The 16,597-nt window shown below is 42.5% G+C and overlaps 1 protein-coding gene across 1 annotated transcript; it reads left to right on the forward strand.

Annotated features, from left to right (window-relative positions):
* Positions 1-59: 59 nt before the first annotated feature.
* Positions 60-15,975, forward strand: tbl3 (transducin beta like 3). Its single transcript, XM_082529237.1, has 23 exons — positions 60-249; positions 369-420; positions 702-797; positions 2,300-2,347; positions 2,465-2,606; positions 2,730-2,814; positions 3,388-3,558; positions 3,638-3,713; positions 3,814-3,910; positions 5,882-6,096; positions 6,451-6,592; positions 7,324-7,382; positions 7,487-7,593; positions 7,718-7,850; positions 8,950-9,189; positions 9,334-9,404; positions 10,574-10,730; positions 12,103-12,161; positions 12,986-13,089; positions 13,905-13,976; positions 14,092-14,250; positions 14,717-14,810; positions 15,210-15,975. The coding sequence occupies exons 1-23, from the start codon at positions 218-220 to the stop codon at positions 15,580-15,582; spliced, it is 2,784 nt and encodes a 927-aa protein (XP_082385363.1). The 5' UTR covers positions 60-217; the 3' UTR covers positions 15,583-15,975.
* The last annotated feature ends 622 nt before the right edge of the window (positions 15,976-16,597 follow it).

Raw genomic sequence — 16,597 nt, forward strand, 5'->3', positions numbered from 1 at the left:
CCAGTTTGGTGTTTGTGCGTTCATTTGTTGACAACAGAAGTCTGACCAATCACCGCGCCGTGCGCTCAGATGACGTGCAACGTGTGCGACCCTGCCGTCAACATGCGGGATGGATGGCGGTGTTGACTGTAGCCAACGTGTGACATGAGAAATAAGTAGTATACGCCGCCTGTACTCTCTACATCACTTCTTTTTTGGGCCATTTCTCACGGGCAAGATGGCAAATACCAACCTTCAGTTCAAAACCAAGTGAGTTTTACTTTCTGCACGTGTGAGCTGGAGATCATGTAGCAAGCTAACACGAGCTAGGCTAAGGTGTTATATGAAGTTGTTGAATCCACTGTTGCCGTTTTCTTGTTCCTTTACAGTTATGCTGTTTCCAGCAAGATCGAGCCATTTTACAAAGGGGGGAAAGTGCAGGTGGGTGCTCGGCTTTGATGTGTGTGTGTGTGTGTCTCTGTGTGTGAAGCTTCTATTAATGTCTTTTGTGACACTTTAGACACTTTTGTAACAATGCGCTGGTATAAAGTTGAGCGAATTGCACAAGGTATACAGGAAGTGCAGCAAAATCAAGAAAGTCCTGACTTTGTTTCTTGATAATCATGACAAACAGATGTTTTCAGAGTCTCACACATCTGTTTTAAGTCTGTATGACAATAACCAAGATTACCTTAAATCTGACCTCTCCCCTTTTTTTCCAGATCAGCAAAGATGAGAAATACATCTTTTGCACCTGTGGCTCTCGAGTCAATGTTTTGGAGATCAGCACTGGGAAGATCATTCACTGTGTTGAGCATGTGAGTTCAGCATCTAACATCAGGGGTGGGCAGTTTATTTTTACCAGAGGGCCACATGAGAACCTGTGTCTCTTGTGGAGGGCTGCGCCAAAAAAGTTGAACTGACTTCAGCTTGGCATTTCTTTCATTTTGTATAAACTGCTCCCAGTAAAAGTAGATGTTACAACGGGGCAATAATGATGAGAATTAGGTTAACTAAAAGCACAGACATTTTTTCACTGTTTATTCAACATCCCCAGAGATGGCTGTGAACAAAATGTGCATGTTTGTTCAACATTTAAAAGACTTTAAACTTGCAGCTGTAGTTTAATAACTTCATCTGCATTTGTTGATTTCTTGTTGAGTGATGGAAATCTAGTTTTGTTTTGGACTTGAACAAGTGCATTACAGTCAAGTTCTGTGTCCAAGGTTGAAATGTGAAGAGCAGCAGACAGGTGATCTCAGCAGACAGAACATCATCTGGATTTGTTAAACTTCCATCATTCAGAGTTTTTGTTCACAGTGTGATTCAGCTCTTTTGCTTTGGGGAAGTTAACTATTTTAGTTATATCTACAACATGGTTAATTTGTAGCTGTGACTTATACAACACCTCCTGGTGTCTGATTCAGTGGGAAAATACCAATTTCAGTCACTCTTTTCCTTCACCTGTCATTTTTCCTGTCACATTTAGATAGCCATCGGTTGTAATACCTGCCAGTTTGTCCCATGGCAGAAACACCCTATGTGTGCAGTTACCTCCATGAAGAAATCACTCCCTGTCTTAGTGGCTTGCTACTCTGTAATATACAAAGAAGACTAACCAGGTTGTGTCGCAGACATCCCAGCTCTCGATCAGAGCCAAAGAGATAAAGTCCAAATTGTCCGCTTACCTTTTTAACCGAAAAATTAAGATTTTCCTCAGTGTCCTCAATCCCTCTTGTTACAGTTTACCTCTCCAGGTAAACTGTAACAAGAGGGATCTCAAATGCTTCTTTTTATCTCAGCGCATATTAGCACAGCAGTGCACCAAACACTCTTTCATAAACTCCCAGTCAGAGAATGAGATACTGTGTTTTGGGGGTTTTTTTGTTTTGTTTTGTTTGCGATTTTGTGAGAAACCACAAAGCGGATCCTCATTGCTCCATCCCTGCTGGACGTGTAAAACATCTCATAAACCTTCATAAACATCTGCTCTAGTATGTTTACAGTGAATCTGCATTCTCATGCACATCTAACAATTGAAAAATCTCTAGTTTCATCTTGGAAAGAGATCCAAATTGCTTTGGGGTTACATCATGAAGGGCATCTAGCCCAAATGATCTGCCAAATTAAACAGCACTGCCTGCTGTGATGAGCCTTTGTCTCACAGAAACCTTGGCTACTGCATCTTTACTGTCTTTATATCAACAACCTCATTCTAACTATTGCCATTGGTGATTTATCAGTCTTCTTTCTTTTTGTGAATAAAATGTACTTCCATGTTTCCTGTCTGAATATTTTGTTGTTGTTTTTTCTCCGGTAGGATGATCAAGAGGACATCACGTCATTTGCTCTCAGCTGTGATGATGAGGTACAGAAATGCCTGAGTCACTTCTCATTAGATCAGTCACATTTGTGTTTTCAGTATTTTCAGCTGTCACCCTGTACAACAGGACTCAGTTGGTCTTTGCTTCGTGTCTCTCCACAGATGCTGGTAACAGCCAGCCGGGCGCTGCTGCTTAAGCAGTGGGATTGGAGGCAGGCTAACTGCACTCGGTCCTGGAGGGCTATTCACACTGTTCCCGTAGCTAGTATGACCTTTGACTCCACCTCTACTCTCCTAGCCACAGGTCAGCTACCACATGATTTATTAAAAAGAAAAGCTTCTCCCTGATATCTGCTACGTGTGTGTGTGTGTGTGTGTGTGTGTGTGTGTACATATATATATATTGTTTCTATTTATTTACCTGCAGGTGGCTGTGATGGCACAATAAAACTTTGGGATGTGGTGAAGCAGTATTGCACTCATAACCTGAAAGGGTCATCTGGTGTTGTACAGTAAGTCTCAGGCTCTCATCTTAAAATGATGTATATTCGTATATCATACCATTTTTCTGCTGCTTATCTGGGTCTGGGCTGCAGGGGCAGGAAACTAAACAGGTACAAAGGCGCTTCCAAGCCAGCATGTCCTGGGCCTGTCTCAGGGCCTCCTTCTTCCCAGTAGGACATGCCCAGGACATGCTGGAGAGATGACATTTCTCATCTGGATTGGAAATGCCATCCTGATCAGTTGCCCAAACCACCTCAACTGGCTTTTATACTCAGTGCACTCTTTTACACAGCAGATTGGTACAGTGTCTGTGATGGACACTATTGCCGCACCAGTCCATCTGTCAGTCTTCCACTCAGCTCTTCCTTCTCTCATGAACTGGACTCACAATTATTTTAATGTGATAACTTAAAAGAGGCAATGTGGAAGTTTCAAATTGATACCAATGGGTTTATCTACCAGGAGGTTGAGAGGTAGCACTGGTGGCTGCCAGTATTTTTTACAAATGCTCATATGTAGCAGGATTTAACAATAATATGAAGAAACTAGAAACAAAGGAAATATTTTGTGTCTTTGTGCAGTTTGGTCCAGTTCCACCCAAATACCGACCTGCTGCAGCTTTTCTCCTCCTCTTTGGACTGTGGCATCCGGATATGGGACCTGCGCTCCAGCCAGTGTGTGTGTGTCCTGCAGAGCCACTACAGTGCTGTGACATCTCTCAGCTTCAGTCCCGATGGTAACGCCATGGTCAGGTACTGTGATATTTTAAATCAACCTCAGACTCCTTTTTGTTTGTGTAGCGCTGTGTGTTAAAGTCCTGTGCTCTTTCAGTTCTGGCAGAGACAAGATCTGCACAGTTTGGGACCTGAAAACTCGCAAAGCCAAGAGAACTGTTCCAGTCTATGAGGTAAGCTCGTCAATTTAGATTCATTTTAACTTAAATACATTTTGTGCTCTTCATTTGGGGAGAAAACTGGAGCTTTATTTGTGTGTATGTGATCTTACAGGCTGTGGAGGGTGTTGTAATTCTTCCTGGAAGTACAGACTTGGCTGAGATCAGAGTAAAGAGCAAGGACTTGCATTTCATCACAGCTGGAAGCAAAGGTCTGGCTGCTAAATACCGTATTTTCACGACCATAAGGCGCACTGTGCTAAAAGGCGCAGTCTCAGTTATGTGTGCCCTTACTGTATTTAACACACACATAAGGCGCACTGGACCATAGGGCGCATACAAGTACCGTATGCGTATTTAAAAATAAAGCGGGAGCAAACCTGAATTCGGTACCTTACTCACATTTCTATTGCCGGTAATCGTCATCATCAACAACACACAAGCATACAAGTGTGCGTATTTAAAAATAAAGCAGGAGCAAAACTGAGTTTGGTACTCACATTTTTATTACCAATAATCGTCATCATCAACAACACACAAGCATACAAGTGTGCGTATTTAAAAATAAAGCAGGAGCAAAACAAAGTTTGGTACTCACATTTTTATCATCAATCAAACCCATGGAAGTCCTCATCCTCTGTGTCTGAATTGAACAGCTGCGCTAAATCTCCATCAAACATGCCAGGTTCACTTTCTTCACTGTCAGAGTCACTTTCCGTGCCGTGCGGCTCCTCGGAAATGATGCCGGCTTTTGCGAAAGCTCGAACAACAGTGCCAGCAGACATGTTAGCCCAAGCATCTACAATCCATTGGCAAATTGTGGCGTAACTCGCCCGGCGCTGCCTTCCACTCTTGGTGAAACTGTGGTCTCCATCGGTCATCCATCGCTCCCAGGCCGCTCGCAGCCTTACTTTGAACGGGCGGTTCACACCGATGTCCAGCGGTTGGAGTTCCTTTGTCAGGCCTCCCGGAATGACAGCAAGCTCACAGTTCATTTGCTTCACAAGTTTTTTCACATCGGCTGTGAGATGGGCACGCATAGAGTCACAGATTAAGAGCGATGGTGATGCGTGGAAAAAACCACCTGGTCTCCTTACATACACCTCCCTCAGCCAGTCTTTCATCATTTCCTCATCCATCCAGCCCTTTTCATTTGCCTTAATGATGATTTCTGCTGGAAACTTCTCTTTAGGCAAAGTCTTTCGCTTAAAAATCACCATAGGTGGCAGTTTCTGTCCATTAGCATGGCAGCCAAGCACAACAGTAAAAGAAGACTTTTCGTGCCCCGTTGTGCGTATCGCTACCGTGCTGGTCCCCTTCTTCTCCACAGTGTGACTCACCGGGATGTCAAAAGTGAGCGGGACCTCGTCCATGTTTGTGATGTGGCTGGGCTGGATGTTTTTGTCGCCGATGTGTTTGCTGCAGTAGGAGCGGAAGATAACCAGCTTTTCCTTATAATCCGCTGGAAGTTGCTGCGCTACCGTAGTCCTGGTCCGGATGGAAAAATGGCACCATTTCATAAAACGAAAGCACCAAGACGGACCTCCTTGGAAATGTTCAATGTTCATCTCTTCAGCTAGTGAAACTGCTTTTAGCCGAATGGTGACCGTCGAAACGCTTCTCCCGCTCGCTCTTTGCTCGATGATCCACCGCTCGAGTCTTTCCTCCAACTCGAGCCACCTCGCCTTATGTCCGCGGAAACTCAGCTGCGTTTTCTTGACCTGCCGGAGCTTGTTTTCCAGCTTCCTCCATTTGCGAACCATCGATTCGTTAATCTTAAATTCTCTCGCCGCTGCTCGATTTCCATGTTCCTCCGCGTAGCTGATGGCCTTCTGTTTAAACTGTGCTTCGTAAGCGTGTCTCTTTGCCATTTTCAGGGTTGTTAAAACAACGATGTCCTGCATAATGCACATACCTGTCCTTTTATACAGGTATGTGTGATTGTCCCGGTATATACGATCAACGCCCACACTTCACCCTTTAACGTTCTCATGGTGTTCTCTACTACGTCCTCCTTACAACACATAGGGCGCACCGCGCTATAGGGCGCGCCGCACTTTTTGAAGAAAATCTAAGACTTTTAAGTGCGCCTTATGGTCGTGAAAATACGATACCTCAAATATTTATATAAATGTCCTTTATCTCCTCTGTGTCACTCATCTTCTCTCCTTTCTTTCTCCTAGGTGTATTAAGGGTGTGGGAGGCCAGCACGGCACGTTGTGTCTACACGCAGACCCTTCCCTCCACCCTCCCCTCTGCCTCTGAGGAGGATGAGAACGACAACCCCCGCAGTCTGACATACCTGTTTCACCTGCCCGCCTCAGCTAGACTGGCCACAGTCACTGCAGAGCACAACATACTGCTGTATCAGCTGCCTGCTCTCACCACACAGCAGCAAGTGGGTACTGGGGTCACGTCTTAGTGGACTGCTTAGGTCCAATACTTACATGACATCACACTACAGCTTCAAACATCTGTTAGTTGTTTCTTTTTCTTACTTTTACATACACATTAAAAATAAATCATTTTTTATGGAATTGTTTGTTTCCCTGGTACACAGAAAGAGAGAAGTAAAAAGAAATCTTACAAAAATAATAAAATATATCATCACCAGCTATGTAATTGTTATTTTAAACATTGGTATCATCTCAGAAGGTTCACTATGTTTCTATTTTTTGCTGTTCTGTGTATCTGCGTATTAGAATTAACGGTCACTCTCTCCTCGGTTGCTCTATTCACCCTCCCGCTTCAGTTTGTGGGCTACAGTGACGAGGTGCTGGACGTGAAGTTTCTGGGAAAAGGTGACAGTCACATCGTGGTGGCCACCAACAGCTGCCAGCTGAAGGTTTTTGAGCTGCTCACCAACAGCTGCCAGATCCTCTATGGACACACAGGTGAGTCGCCAGCAGAGGGCAGTGTGTGTGTATGCTTACATGTGGAAACACCTACAGTATGTGTGTTCATGTACAGCAAACTACAGTCCAGAGACATGCATGTCAGTTTAAATGAGGTTTCTAAATTGGCTGTAGGTTTGATTGTGAGTGTGCAGCTGTCGGTCTCTGTGTTGAGCCTTTGATTGGCTGATGACCTGCTTAGGATGCAGCCTGTGATAGGCTGCAGCAACCACATGGAATTAGAGAAGCACTAAAGCAGGGATGTCAAACTCATTTTACATGATGGGCCACATATAGCCCACAATGAGTGGGCCTGAGTAGTGAAACGGCTCTTTCTCTCAATGTAAATTAAGTTTAACTAAACATTTAATTCCTGAGATATCTTATTATAGGATAAATAATTGTAATTTCAACTGTAGGACTCAGTTATGTTTAACATCTCTGCCATATGCCAACAAGTCATCATAGTTATTTGTAGGGGATGTAACTGCAACAGACTTACAATGTACGTAATGTAGTATAGCACAAAATCTAATAATAAAAAGAAAGTAAAAGTCTAAGGACAGCTGTTTTTAAAGTAAGGTTGGAAGAACAGAAATGAAGTTCCTGCCAAGTTTTTGCGCAAGAATTCAGAGGTGACACAATGTGGTTGTCTCAGCTTTGGGACTTGCTGAGCAGGTTGGTAGATTTTTATCTCTGCTTATTTTTTTTTATCTGCTTATCTTTTTCAGATACGGTCCTCACACTGGATGTGTTCAAAAAAGGATCTCTCTTTGCAAGTTGTGCAAAGGTACGGTTAAAAGAAAGAACGAAGAATTATATATTATATGTGACCAAAAGCTGCTATCCCCCCTTTATTAGGTCAGCAGTAACATTTGTATATTGCATCTGTAGGACAGGTCAGTGCGTGTGTGGCATATGGACAGTGACAGTGGTCAGGTGCGATGTGTGGCCCAGGGCTCCGGCCACACCAACGCTGTGGGCTCCATCTCCTGCTCCAGGTAACACTCTGCCTGCAAGCCGTCTAATAAGCTGGTTTTCTTTACACACGTGACAACACAGATACAAATTGAAGGGGGAAATGACTGTATGTGCATCTGCCCTTGTCTTTGTGCTTGTGCCTAGGATGAAGGCATCATTCGTTGCGACTGGTAGTCAGGACTGTACCGTGAAGGTGTGGGATCTACCTGCAGACTGCTCTGCAGAAGGAGGCATCCATCAGCTAACTGCCCGCGCCACAGAGAAAGCACATGATAAGGTACAAGGCAGAACGTTCTGGTCACAGTCCAAGAAGATCTTGTCCATTTTGTCCAGCACATTAAAGTTGCAGGACAGGTTCACGGTCACCGTGTAGCTGCCATCTTGGGAACAGCTTAGGTCTAAATAAATTAAGGAGAGAGTCATAATCAGTGGTCTCTAGGATATAAAAACCACATGTAAAGAATCACCAGTCAAATCTGATTTATAAAAAAATGCTTGAAGGGTTTGCTGACTGCCCAAAATAAAATTTCATTTGTCTGGTTCCCTGAGAAGTACAATTTAACTTTAGTCACTCAACATTTTGACTTGGTCAATTACTGTGACTTATAACAAGCATTCATAGTTGCAGGAAGCCAAGAAAACATGAGTAAAGACTGGCCATCTCTCTGTATTAGACTAATGGGTAAATATGTCTTATTTACCCACTTACCCACTCATCCCTTGAATTCTTTTTGTTTAAAGGCTTCACTGTGGCATCTTCATATTCTGCAAAACACCTGACTCAGGAAGGTTAGAGGAGCCATATGACTGCGAGTCAGTAACTGTTATTTAAATATAATTTAAAACAAGAAGAATTTAGATTATGATGCTTCTTTTTTAAATAACTCCACAGATGTTGTGTATAATAAGACACACAGATGTGTGAGTCAGCCACCAGTTATGTAAACAGCTTTAAGCTAGTTGGCCTCTTCTGATAAGGAAATGCAGAAAAATCTGATCGTGGATCTGATTTCCAGGACGATGCTGGAAAGTAATCTTTCCTGCTACACCTGCCCTCATCTTACTTGGCAGCATAATAGAGCAATTAAAAGTCAGTTAATAGTGTGCTATGCGTATTTCTTTATACCAGGTTAAACCGAAGTAGGATATTGGTTACTCAAGAGTAAGGTGGAACTGCAGGCAGTGTGGCAACAGGAGTGGAGATCATGAATTTCTTTGGAAACTTTATCACATTAGTTGATCCCAATTCAGTTATTACTTCAGTCTTTTAAAAAAAAAATACATGTACTCATTCAAACCTTCATTTATAGGAAGCGCATCAGTTTTGTTAAAACGTCTGGTCCTTTTCTCCTCTACCTTCCACGTCATGTCTCCAGGATGTAAACAGTGTTGCCGTATCACCCAATGACAAGCTGCTGGCTTCAGGTTCCCAGGATCGCACAGCCAAGCTGTGGTCCTTGACGGGGGAGGGAACAGTGAGCCTGCTGGGGGTGTTTCGGGGCCACCGTCGTGGCGTCTGGGCCGTTTGCTTCTCTCCTGTGGACCAAGTGCTGGCCACCACCTCTGCAGACGGCACAGCCAAGCTGTGGAGCCTGCAAGACTTCAGCTGCCTCAAGGTGGGACATTTACTGTCCACGTGTCAGAATCACAGCAGTCTTATGGTGTTGCATAAAAGTAATCATGTTCAGACATTAGTGAGGTCTAATTTGTAGCTATATTGCTTCATTGTTTCTCCCCCTGTTCTTACTACTTTTTTAAAGACATTTGAGGGCCACGATGCATCGGTTCTTAAGGTCATCTTTGTGAGCCGAGGCACTCAGCTGCTCACCAGGTAAACGCACCGAACACGAAACCAAATACACGCCCACGCTGCGGATCGATGTGAATGCCCAATCCAGACTTTAAAAATCATGGCTTTGTTTCTCATCTTATTTCAGATATGAATCTGTCGTAGTTTGCAAAGCTTCCTCATTTATAGTAAGACAATGAAACAAACCCTGTAATTTAAAACCAAAGCTGAAAGGTCAAGAGGCTTGTCTGTGTCTCAGTGAGAAATATCTTTCAGAGGTTTGGTGTTTATAGATGGCAGAGATTGAGAAAATTATGGGAACCATTAATTGTATCTTTGTTTCCATCTTTATTGTTCCCTGTTGTTTGCAAGAGTACAAGAAATCAGAATAGAGTACAGGTACACTGACCTAATGAATAATTCAAGCATAAAACGACACCTAACTCATAATTATATCCAATAGATAATAGAGAACCAATATAATACCACGTTTAAAAAAAAAAAAAAAAAAAAGTGCTTTTGCACCAACAAGTTTATTTCCAAAGTGCTATGAGCTAAAAAAGTTGCTGTGATTTGCAGTGAGTCCTTAAAAAAGTGAGGAAATAAGTGGAGGTCAGAAGAATCTATCTACAGCAGGTTTGCAGTATCTGAAAGTCAGGTCGATGAGGGGAGGGAAAAATTCAGCAAATATGGGAGACGGGATCTGTGAGATGCACTGGCCTTTCTGTTGATCCAACTACTGTTCACTGAAGTCTCATCAGAAATGGTCAGTGGAAGGGTAGAGTGTCAAGAAGCTGTTTTTAAGGAAGGGAAACGGGGAGAAAATGACAACGTATGCCAAATTACACAAGAACTGGACTGTAAATCAGTAACATCAGGTCTGGTGGGTTCGCTCACATGTTTTGGGTCATATTGATTATTAAAAAAAAATCTAGCTTGTCTCTTAAATCTTGGTCATACTATGTTTCATAAAGGAGGATCACATATTATAAATACATTGGTGAATGACTTGTAATCAACAAATCATTAGACAGTGGTTTCACAGTCAGACGTATCCTGATCCGTGGTCTGACTGTGGCAACAGCGGATATGCTCATTTCAAGGCTTCAAAGCATGACTGTGGAAACCCAACAAATGACATAATGGTAGCTATGTCAGTTTTTCACGCTGTGTCTGGTTTCCACACAGTAATTAATAATTGTTTTCCATAGTGGCTCCGATGGTTTAGTGAAGCTGTGGACCATCAAGACCAATGAGTGTGTGAAGACACTGGATGCCCACCAGGACAAAGTGTGGGGTCTCCACGCCAGTCGCAAGGATGACAAGATGGTTACTGGCTCAGCAGACTCTAACATCACCGTGTGGTCGGTAAGTAGCATTCGGCTGCTAGCCTCCAGCTGGATAGGGAATAAGAAGGGAAGGTAACTTTGGCCTTAAACACTTAGCAGTCAGTCTTCTAAACAAATACTGACCACCAAAACGAAGAGTTTCACTTGTTTTTCCATTAGTGTTGCTATTTTCTCTATGACTTAACCTAAAAACTGCGTCACAATTATACAATGGATTTCATGGTGTAATCCACAAAGTTAAATAAAGATTGAAATGGACAATGAGAGGAAGTTTTAACTTGAAGAATTGTTTTGGGGTTTTTTAACAGTTAATAAATACTTTCCATGTTCAGCAGGCACTTAACTTCACTCCTTGGTTGTTTTTTTTAATCACCATTTGCACAAAGTGATCAGTCAGGTAGGGCTGCACGATTTTGCATAAAATGAGAATCACGACGATTTTTTGGCTTAGAATTGAGATCACGATTCTCTCACGATTTTCTTTTCCAATATAAACATTTATTGCACTTATTAACTGCACATCAACTTCGTAACAGTTGAGACTGAACATAAAAACAATAAATAAACATAAAAACAATAAATGTCTCACGTTTTGTTGTTGCTGCAAAACGTTGTACTGCTTGAAATTCCGTCTCCACCGTTGCTCGACGCTGCGTGTATAGAGCAGGTAGTGCAACAATAGAAAAATAGTTGCGGGACGGCACTGTGTAGCGTTTGTCTAGGGTGTTGATCATTTTCCTAAATCCCTCGTTTTGCACAGTGTTGATGGGAGCCATATCTTTGGTCAGGTGATAAGTAATAGCCTCCGTAATTTCTTTGTGCCTGCGGGAGTTCGACGGGTATAGGGAAGCGCTGTATAAGGTTCCCGTTATTGATGTTTGGGTGGTTGACCGTGACGGATTTTCTCCTGTCACTTTCTCGTCATCCCTGACGTGCTCTCCGTTGTTTTTTCCCTGCTAATTTTAGCGTCACACGGCACAGCTTCTGTATCACGTGGTATAAGGCTCCGCCCTTGTCATTTGTTGAGCAGGAAGAGTGAGCGCTTGTTTTCATGCAGATTACGTCCCGGATCAAAATGCGGTACAATCGTCGTCGTCTTTTTTTCTTTTTTTTCTTTTTTATTAAATCGTTGTCATTTGGAAATGAGATCGCACATAAGTATGAATCGAGATCGCGATTTTCTAACGATTAATCGTGCAGCCCTACAGTCAGGTAGCTGTGTTGTTGTGACAGTAGGGAGTTTACCTTCTGAAGTATCCCTTAAGAGGGATTCAGTGCACATCTTATCTAGGTGGTAATGTTTGCTTTTTTAAAATTTATTTTCCCTCTCTGTGTTTTAAAAAAAATGTGTGTTCAGTAGATCTACAGTTTTCTCTGTTGTGCACATCTAGGATGTGACTGAAATAGAGCTGGCAGAGGAGCAGGCGAAACAGGAAGATCAGATACTCAAGTAAGTTGCACACGACAGCAAGAAGAGGGATTTACTATCGTAGAACAGGCACACCTGCACCATCCATCCTCCTCTCCACTCCGTCTGCAGGGGTGGACACACTCTTTGTTTTGCTTTTAGGCGTGTGGAAAGGATCACTCAACATCACTCAGACATGATCTGCTTTTGTTTTTCCATCTGTTTTGACATCCTGCCTGTCAGCAAGTCCCTCATATGGTTTTTGTGATTTGCTTGGCTGTGGAGGTTCGCAGGTCAAAGCTGTCAGTAAAGTATGAGTGTGGGAGTGCGTGCTTTGCTGTTCTGATAAGCACAAAAAACTTTAGGTTTGCAGTATGTGAAACAATAAAGAATTTATTTCTGTATTAAATGTTAATTTGCACTTTTAAAGAGTACATTTCAGCTCCATGTTTTTATTCTTGCTAAAGTAGCTTTGCATGATTCCCACAAATTCCGGCCCACAGTTCATCAACTATCTGAAACAATCATTTTTAACTATATTTTCTTTCTTTATTACGTTTTACAGCGTTCCCTATTGATACAGACTGCCCACCCTCATTTCCATTCATATTACTCCAAAGTAATTGACAGAAAAATAAATAAATGACAGGAAAGTTTCTATGTTTCCACCATTAGTGAGTCCACGGTAAATGGATAGTCTGTGCAATGAGCTATAATAACTTTTTCTGTTATGATGGGGAAAAAGAGGCCTACAGGCTGTCAGTAAGTGATCATGATACAAATTCCCTGCAGTATGTACAGGTGTGTGCGTGTGTGTTTGTGTCTCTGCCTACGAACCCACACCTGTATGTTTGTTGTGTCTGAAGGCAGCAAGAGCTGTCCAATCTGCTCCACGGGAAGAAATATCTGAAGGCCTTGGGTCTCGCCATCTCACTGGACCAGCCTCACACCGTGCTCACTGTTATCAAAGGTACCGACTCTGTCACACGGATCTATCACACTTTGGTCTTTAGTGTCTGACTTTGATTAGCTGTGTGCATGTAAAGTCCAAATTAGATGCTCATCTACGCCTGTCCTTTAGCTTTTCACCTGTGGTTACCTGGAATGTTGTTATTTTTCTTCTGTACGGCTGCTTTGTTTTAAACGTTGAGTCACTCGAGCACTGACACATGCAGCTCTGGCAAACAGTGGGTCTGTGAACATATAATAACACACACCTCGTTTCTGCGCTCACTCTCTTTTGTTCAGTGACATGTAGTTAAAACTGCAGTGACATATTGTTAATCTGAAGCTGTAACGTCTCAGTATTTTGGATTTGCTGCACTACTTATTTGTGTTAGTACAAAGCAATTTCATCGAAATGGAAGAAAATGTCCTGTTTTGTAACAGCAATGCTCATTTTTCACACCATGTTTGATTGGCTTCCACAGAAGGAGTTTTTTGGTTTGTTTGGTAGTTTAATCCTTCCACTGTTTATAGTATAATTTGAACACACCAGGATAGTTGGACAAAAATAAAATGGTTCATAGTTGGTGTTTCACAGTTTGCTTTGGAGGTGTCTTCATGTCACTGGCTGCAAGTTTGTTTTTTTGAGAAATCATGACATTCAGATGGCACCAGACAAAACTGTGCCATTGCCAAGAACAGCCGTAAGTGAGACAAACATTGAGCTATCGACACAGCTGAATGGATGGACTCTGGAGAGAGTTTGCTGAGTCCATGTGTCAGACCCTATATGAACAGACTGTCTGCTGACTCTGACTAGTTGTCCCATGTTGCTTCCAGCGATCCGTGAAGGAGAGAATAGCTCCGAGCTGTTGGAAAAGACGCTGCTGAAGCTTCGACAGGATCAAAAAGGTAGCCTGTTAAAAAGAGAATGACTGTGTTTTTACACAATACCAATACCTGTCATTTCAGACAGTGATACAGAAGTTTCCTTCTTTCTTTCTTCTGTTTTCTTGGATCCACTCAGAGTCACTTCTGCGCTATTGTGTGGTGTGGAACACCAACGCCAGGAACTGCCTGAATGCCCAGGCTGTCCTACAGGTGCTCCTCACACACCTGCCCCCCGAAGAGCTGCTGCAGTACCAGGGAGCCCGATCACACCTTGAGGGCCTCATTCCATACACAGGTTAGGAGGGGGAACGAGTGCTTTGACGAACAGAGACCAAAACTGCATCAGACAAAAAAGAAGAAAAAGCTTTTACTCTGATTATTTACTCAAAGTGGCCACAGATTGATCTAAACTTTAGAAACACTCAGAAACGTACAAATAAGTGTCTCATATACGGAATAGAACACTAGAGTTAAAGGAATGAAAACTGAAAGTGTGACCCTTTCCTTGTAGCGTTCTGTGAAAATTAGGTGTGTGCAATGTTATGTAAAGAGTTCAGACTGCAGGGGTTTGATTGTAGTATGTGGTTAATTAGAGAAACTGGATAGACAATAGAAAAAAGGATGTTTTGGTCTTTATGCCATGTTTATTAAACATGATATACATGAGTACAATCAATTCTCCTACATGGAAAAAATAACTGTTGTAAATTAACAGACTTTTTACTTTCTTTTTTTTTTATTTATGGTCATTTTCCCCACAGAGAGACACATGCAGAGGATTGGGCGTCTGCTGCAGGGCTCCATGTTCTTGAACTACATGTGGCAGAAAATGAGAGTGGCCGGAGCGCCGTCCAGGTGAGACTCTGCTCTGAACGCTTTGACAAATCACCGCGCTGAATGTTGACTGAATCCCGGTGTTTCCGAAACAACACTGGCACCTTTCTAATATTGACTCTCGTGCTGCTTGTTTGTGGTTTCAAAGCAAATTGTTATATTAAAGGAAAATTTCACCACAAAATCAGATTTAAGTTTGTGTTTGTTTTGTTTTCCAATCTAATTAGAATGAAGAACCGCTGACATGAATGAGGTGTCAACTTTTAACAGCATATTTGACCGTTTGGCTCTCCAAATGTAGTGCAGGAGCAGCCTTAAACCAAAGCTGGAAACATGCTATGTGTAATTAGCTATGTGAGGTTATTAAATGAAAATATTTTTAGTTTGTCAGCCTAATTTATGCTGTTATATCTTCTCCAGTACGGGCCAAGATGAAGACATGGATACGACACCTCTGGCACAGGCTCAGCCTTTCTTTGTGATCGACAAGGAGAAAAAGAGCGGCAGCGACGAGAGACGAGACGAAGGCAACGACAGCGACGGTGAACAAGACGAAGATCCAGATTCCTGTGTTGAAGATGAAGAGGAGCTCGAGGATGTCAGTGCCACCAACAAAGCCTCCACCGACAACGGGCGAGTGGAAAACGGAGCAAGCCACAAAACTAACGGCAAGCACCACTCTGAGAGCGAGGAGAGCTCTGAAGAGGAAGACCAGGAGGAGGAAACGACAGTTAAAAAGACAAAAGGTCTCCCGGTTTCTTCGGCTCAACAGTGCCAGACTTTTGCCAGCTGACAGGAATCAGTTTGGAAACAGTAGGTTTTCTTATCTCAGATTATTGGCAGCTGGAGACAGTTCAGATGTGAAATGATAACATTTGTTAGGACGGCTTCTCTACAGACTTTAAGTCATGTGCCAAAGCATCAGCTCCTCCATGCAGATTTTAATGACCCTGACTTCTTCAGACAAAAAAGAGGAAAAGGGGACGCGCAGGAGGAGGAAACCTGGACCATCTTCACACTCACCACATGCCATTGTGTTGTTCTGCAGTAGTGCAATGTCCTGATCTACCAGCTCAACTAAATGAACACACTTTTATGTAACCCAGACAGCAGTTTCCTCATATAACCGTGGAGTATTTTGTTTTCTCTGCAAATGTTAATAAAATAAACAATGTTTGATTTAAAAGGAGTCACATTTTTATTAAAATAAAATAGCTACAAAGGGAGTAAATTAAATTTGAACCCATGGCATTCACTTGATGCACAGGCGTAGAAAAAAGTGTGTCAATTCACCCATTGACACACATTCATACAAATGTGTGTCAATAGGTGAATGAGGCATGTTTTATAAAGTGCCTAAAATGCACAAGAACCAGACCATCTGCTATGTGAGTGAGCGCCAGCACGAGTTGTGGTTTCCTGGCAGGCTTTAGATAAGGACTGCAGTTCTTGAGGATTCATGCTCAGCATGGAAAACGGCTGAAAAATGTCCTTTAGTTTAGATACAGCTTTATCTTCCTGGTTCATCCAGGTTTTTGCAGCACAGGCCCCTGAAAGTGTAAAACAAGCTGAAGGTATGAAAGCAAAAGCAGGATGTCTAAAGGTGTATTATTAGTTCCATTATGGGAAATGTCAGTATTGAATAAACCAGCTCAACTAGAGTTTTAACCCTAGTTGACTCTTGGAATCAAGAAGTAAACCTATCATGCTTTTAAATGACAGGTGAAGCCGGCGCTCTTGGAGGAAACCCAAGCAAGGGCGAGATTGTCCTCTAAGCCTCTGATTTTATGACATTCAAAACCGAACTG

This window comes from Aulonocara stuartgranti (genome assembly GCF_965226115.1).
Source record: "Aulonocara stuartgranti genome assembly, chromosome: 4".
In the NCBI taxonomy this organism is placed as follows: Eukaryota; Metazoa; Chordata; class Actinopteri; order Cichliformes; family Cichlidae; genus Aulonocara; species Aulonocara stuartgranti.

What these genes read in the sequence shown, in the direction of transcription:
- tbl3 (XM_082529237.1), top strand. Translation starts at nt 218, where the DNA reads ATGGCAAATACCAACCTTCAGTTCAAAACCAA. An exon ending in GGGTCATCTGGTGTTGTACA is followed by an intron (nt 2,815 to 3,387) that starts GTAAGTCTCAGG and finishes GTCTTTGTGCAG; the next exon opens with TTTGGTCCAGTTCCACCCAA. An exon ending in GATCCTCTATGGACACACAG is followed by an intron (nt 6,593 to 7,323) that starts GTGAGTCGCCAG and finishes TATCTTTTTCAG; the next exon opens with ATACGGTCCTCACACTGGAT.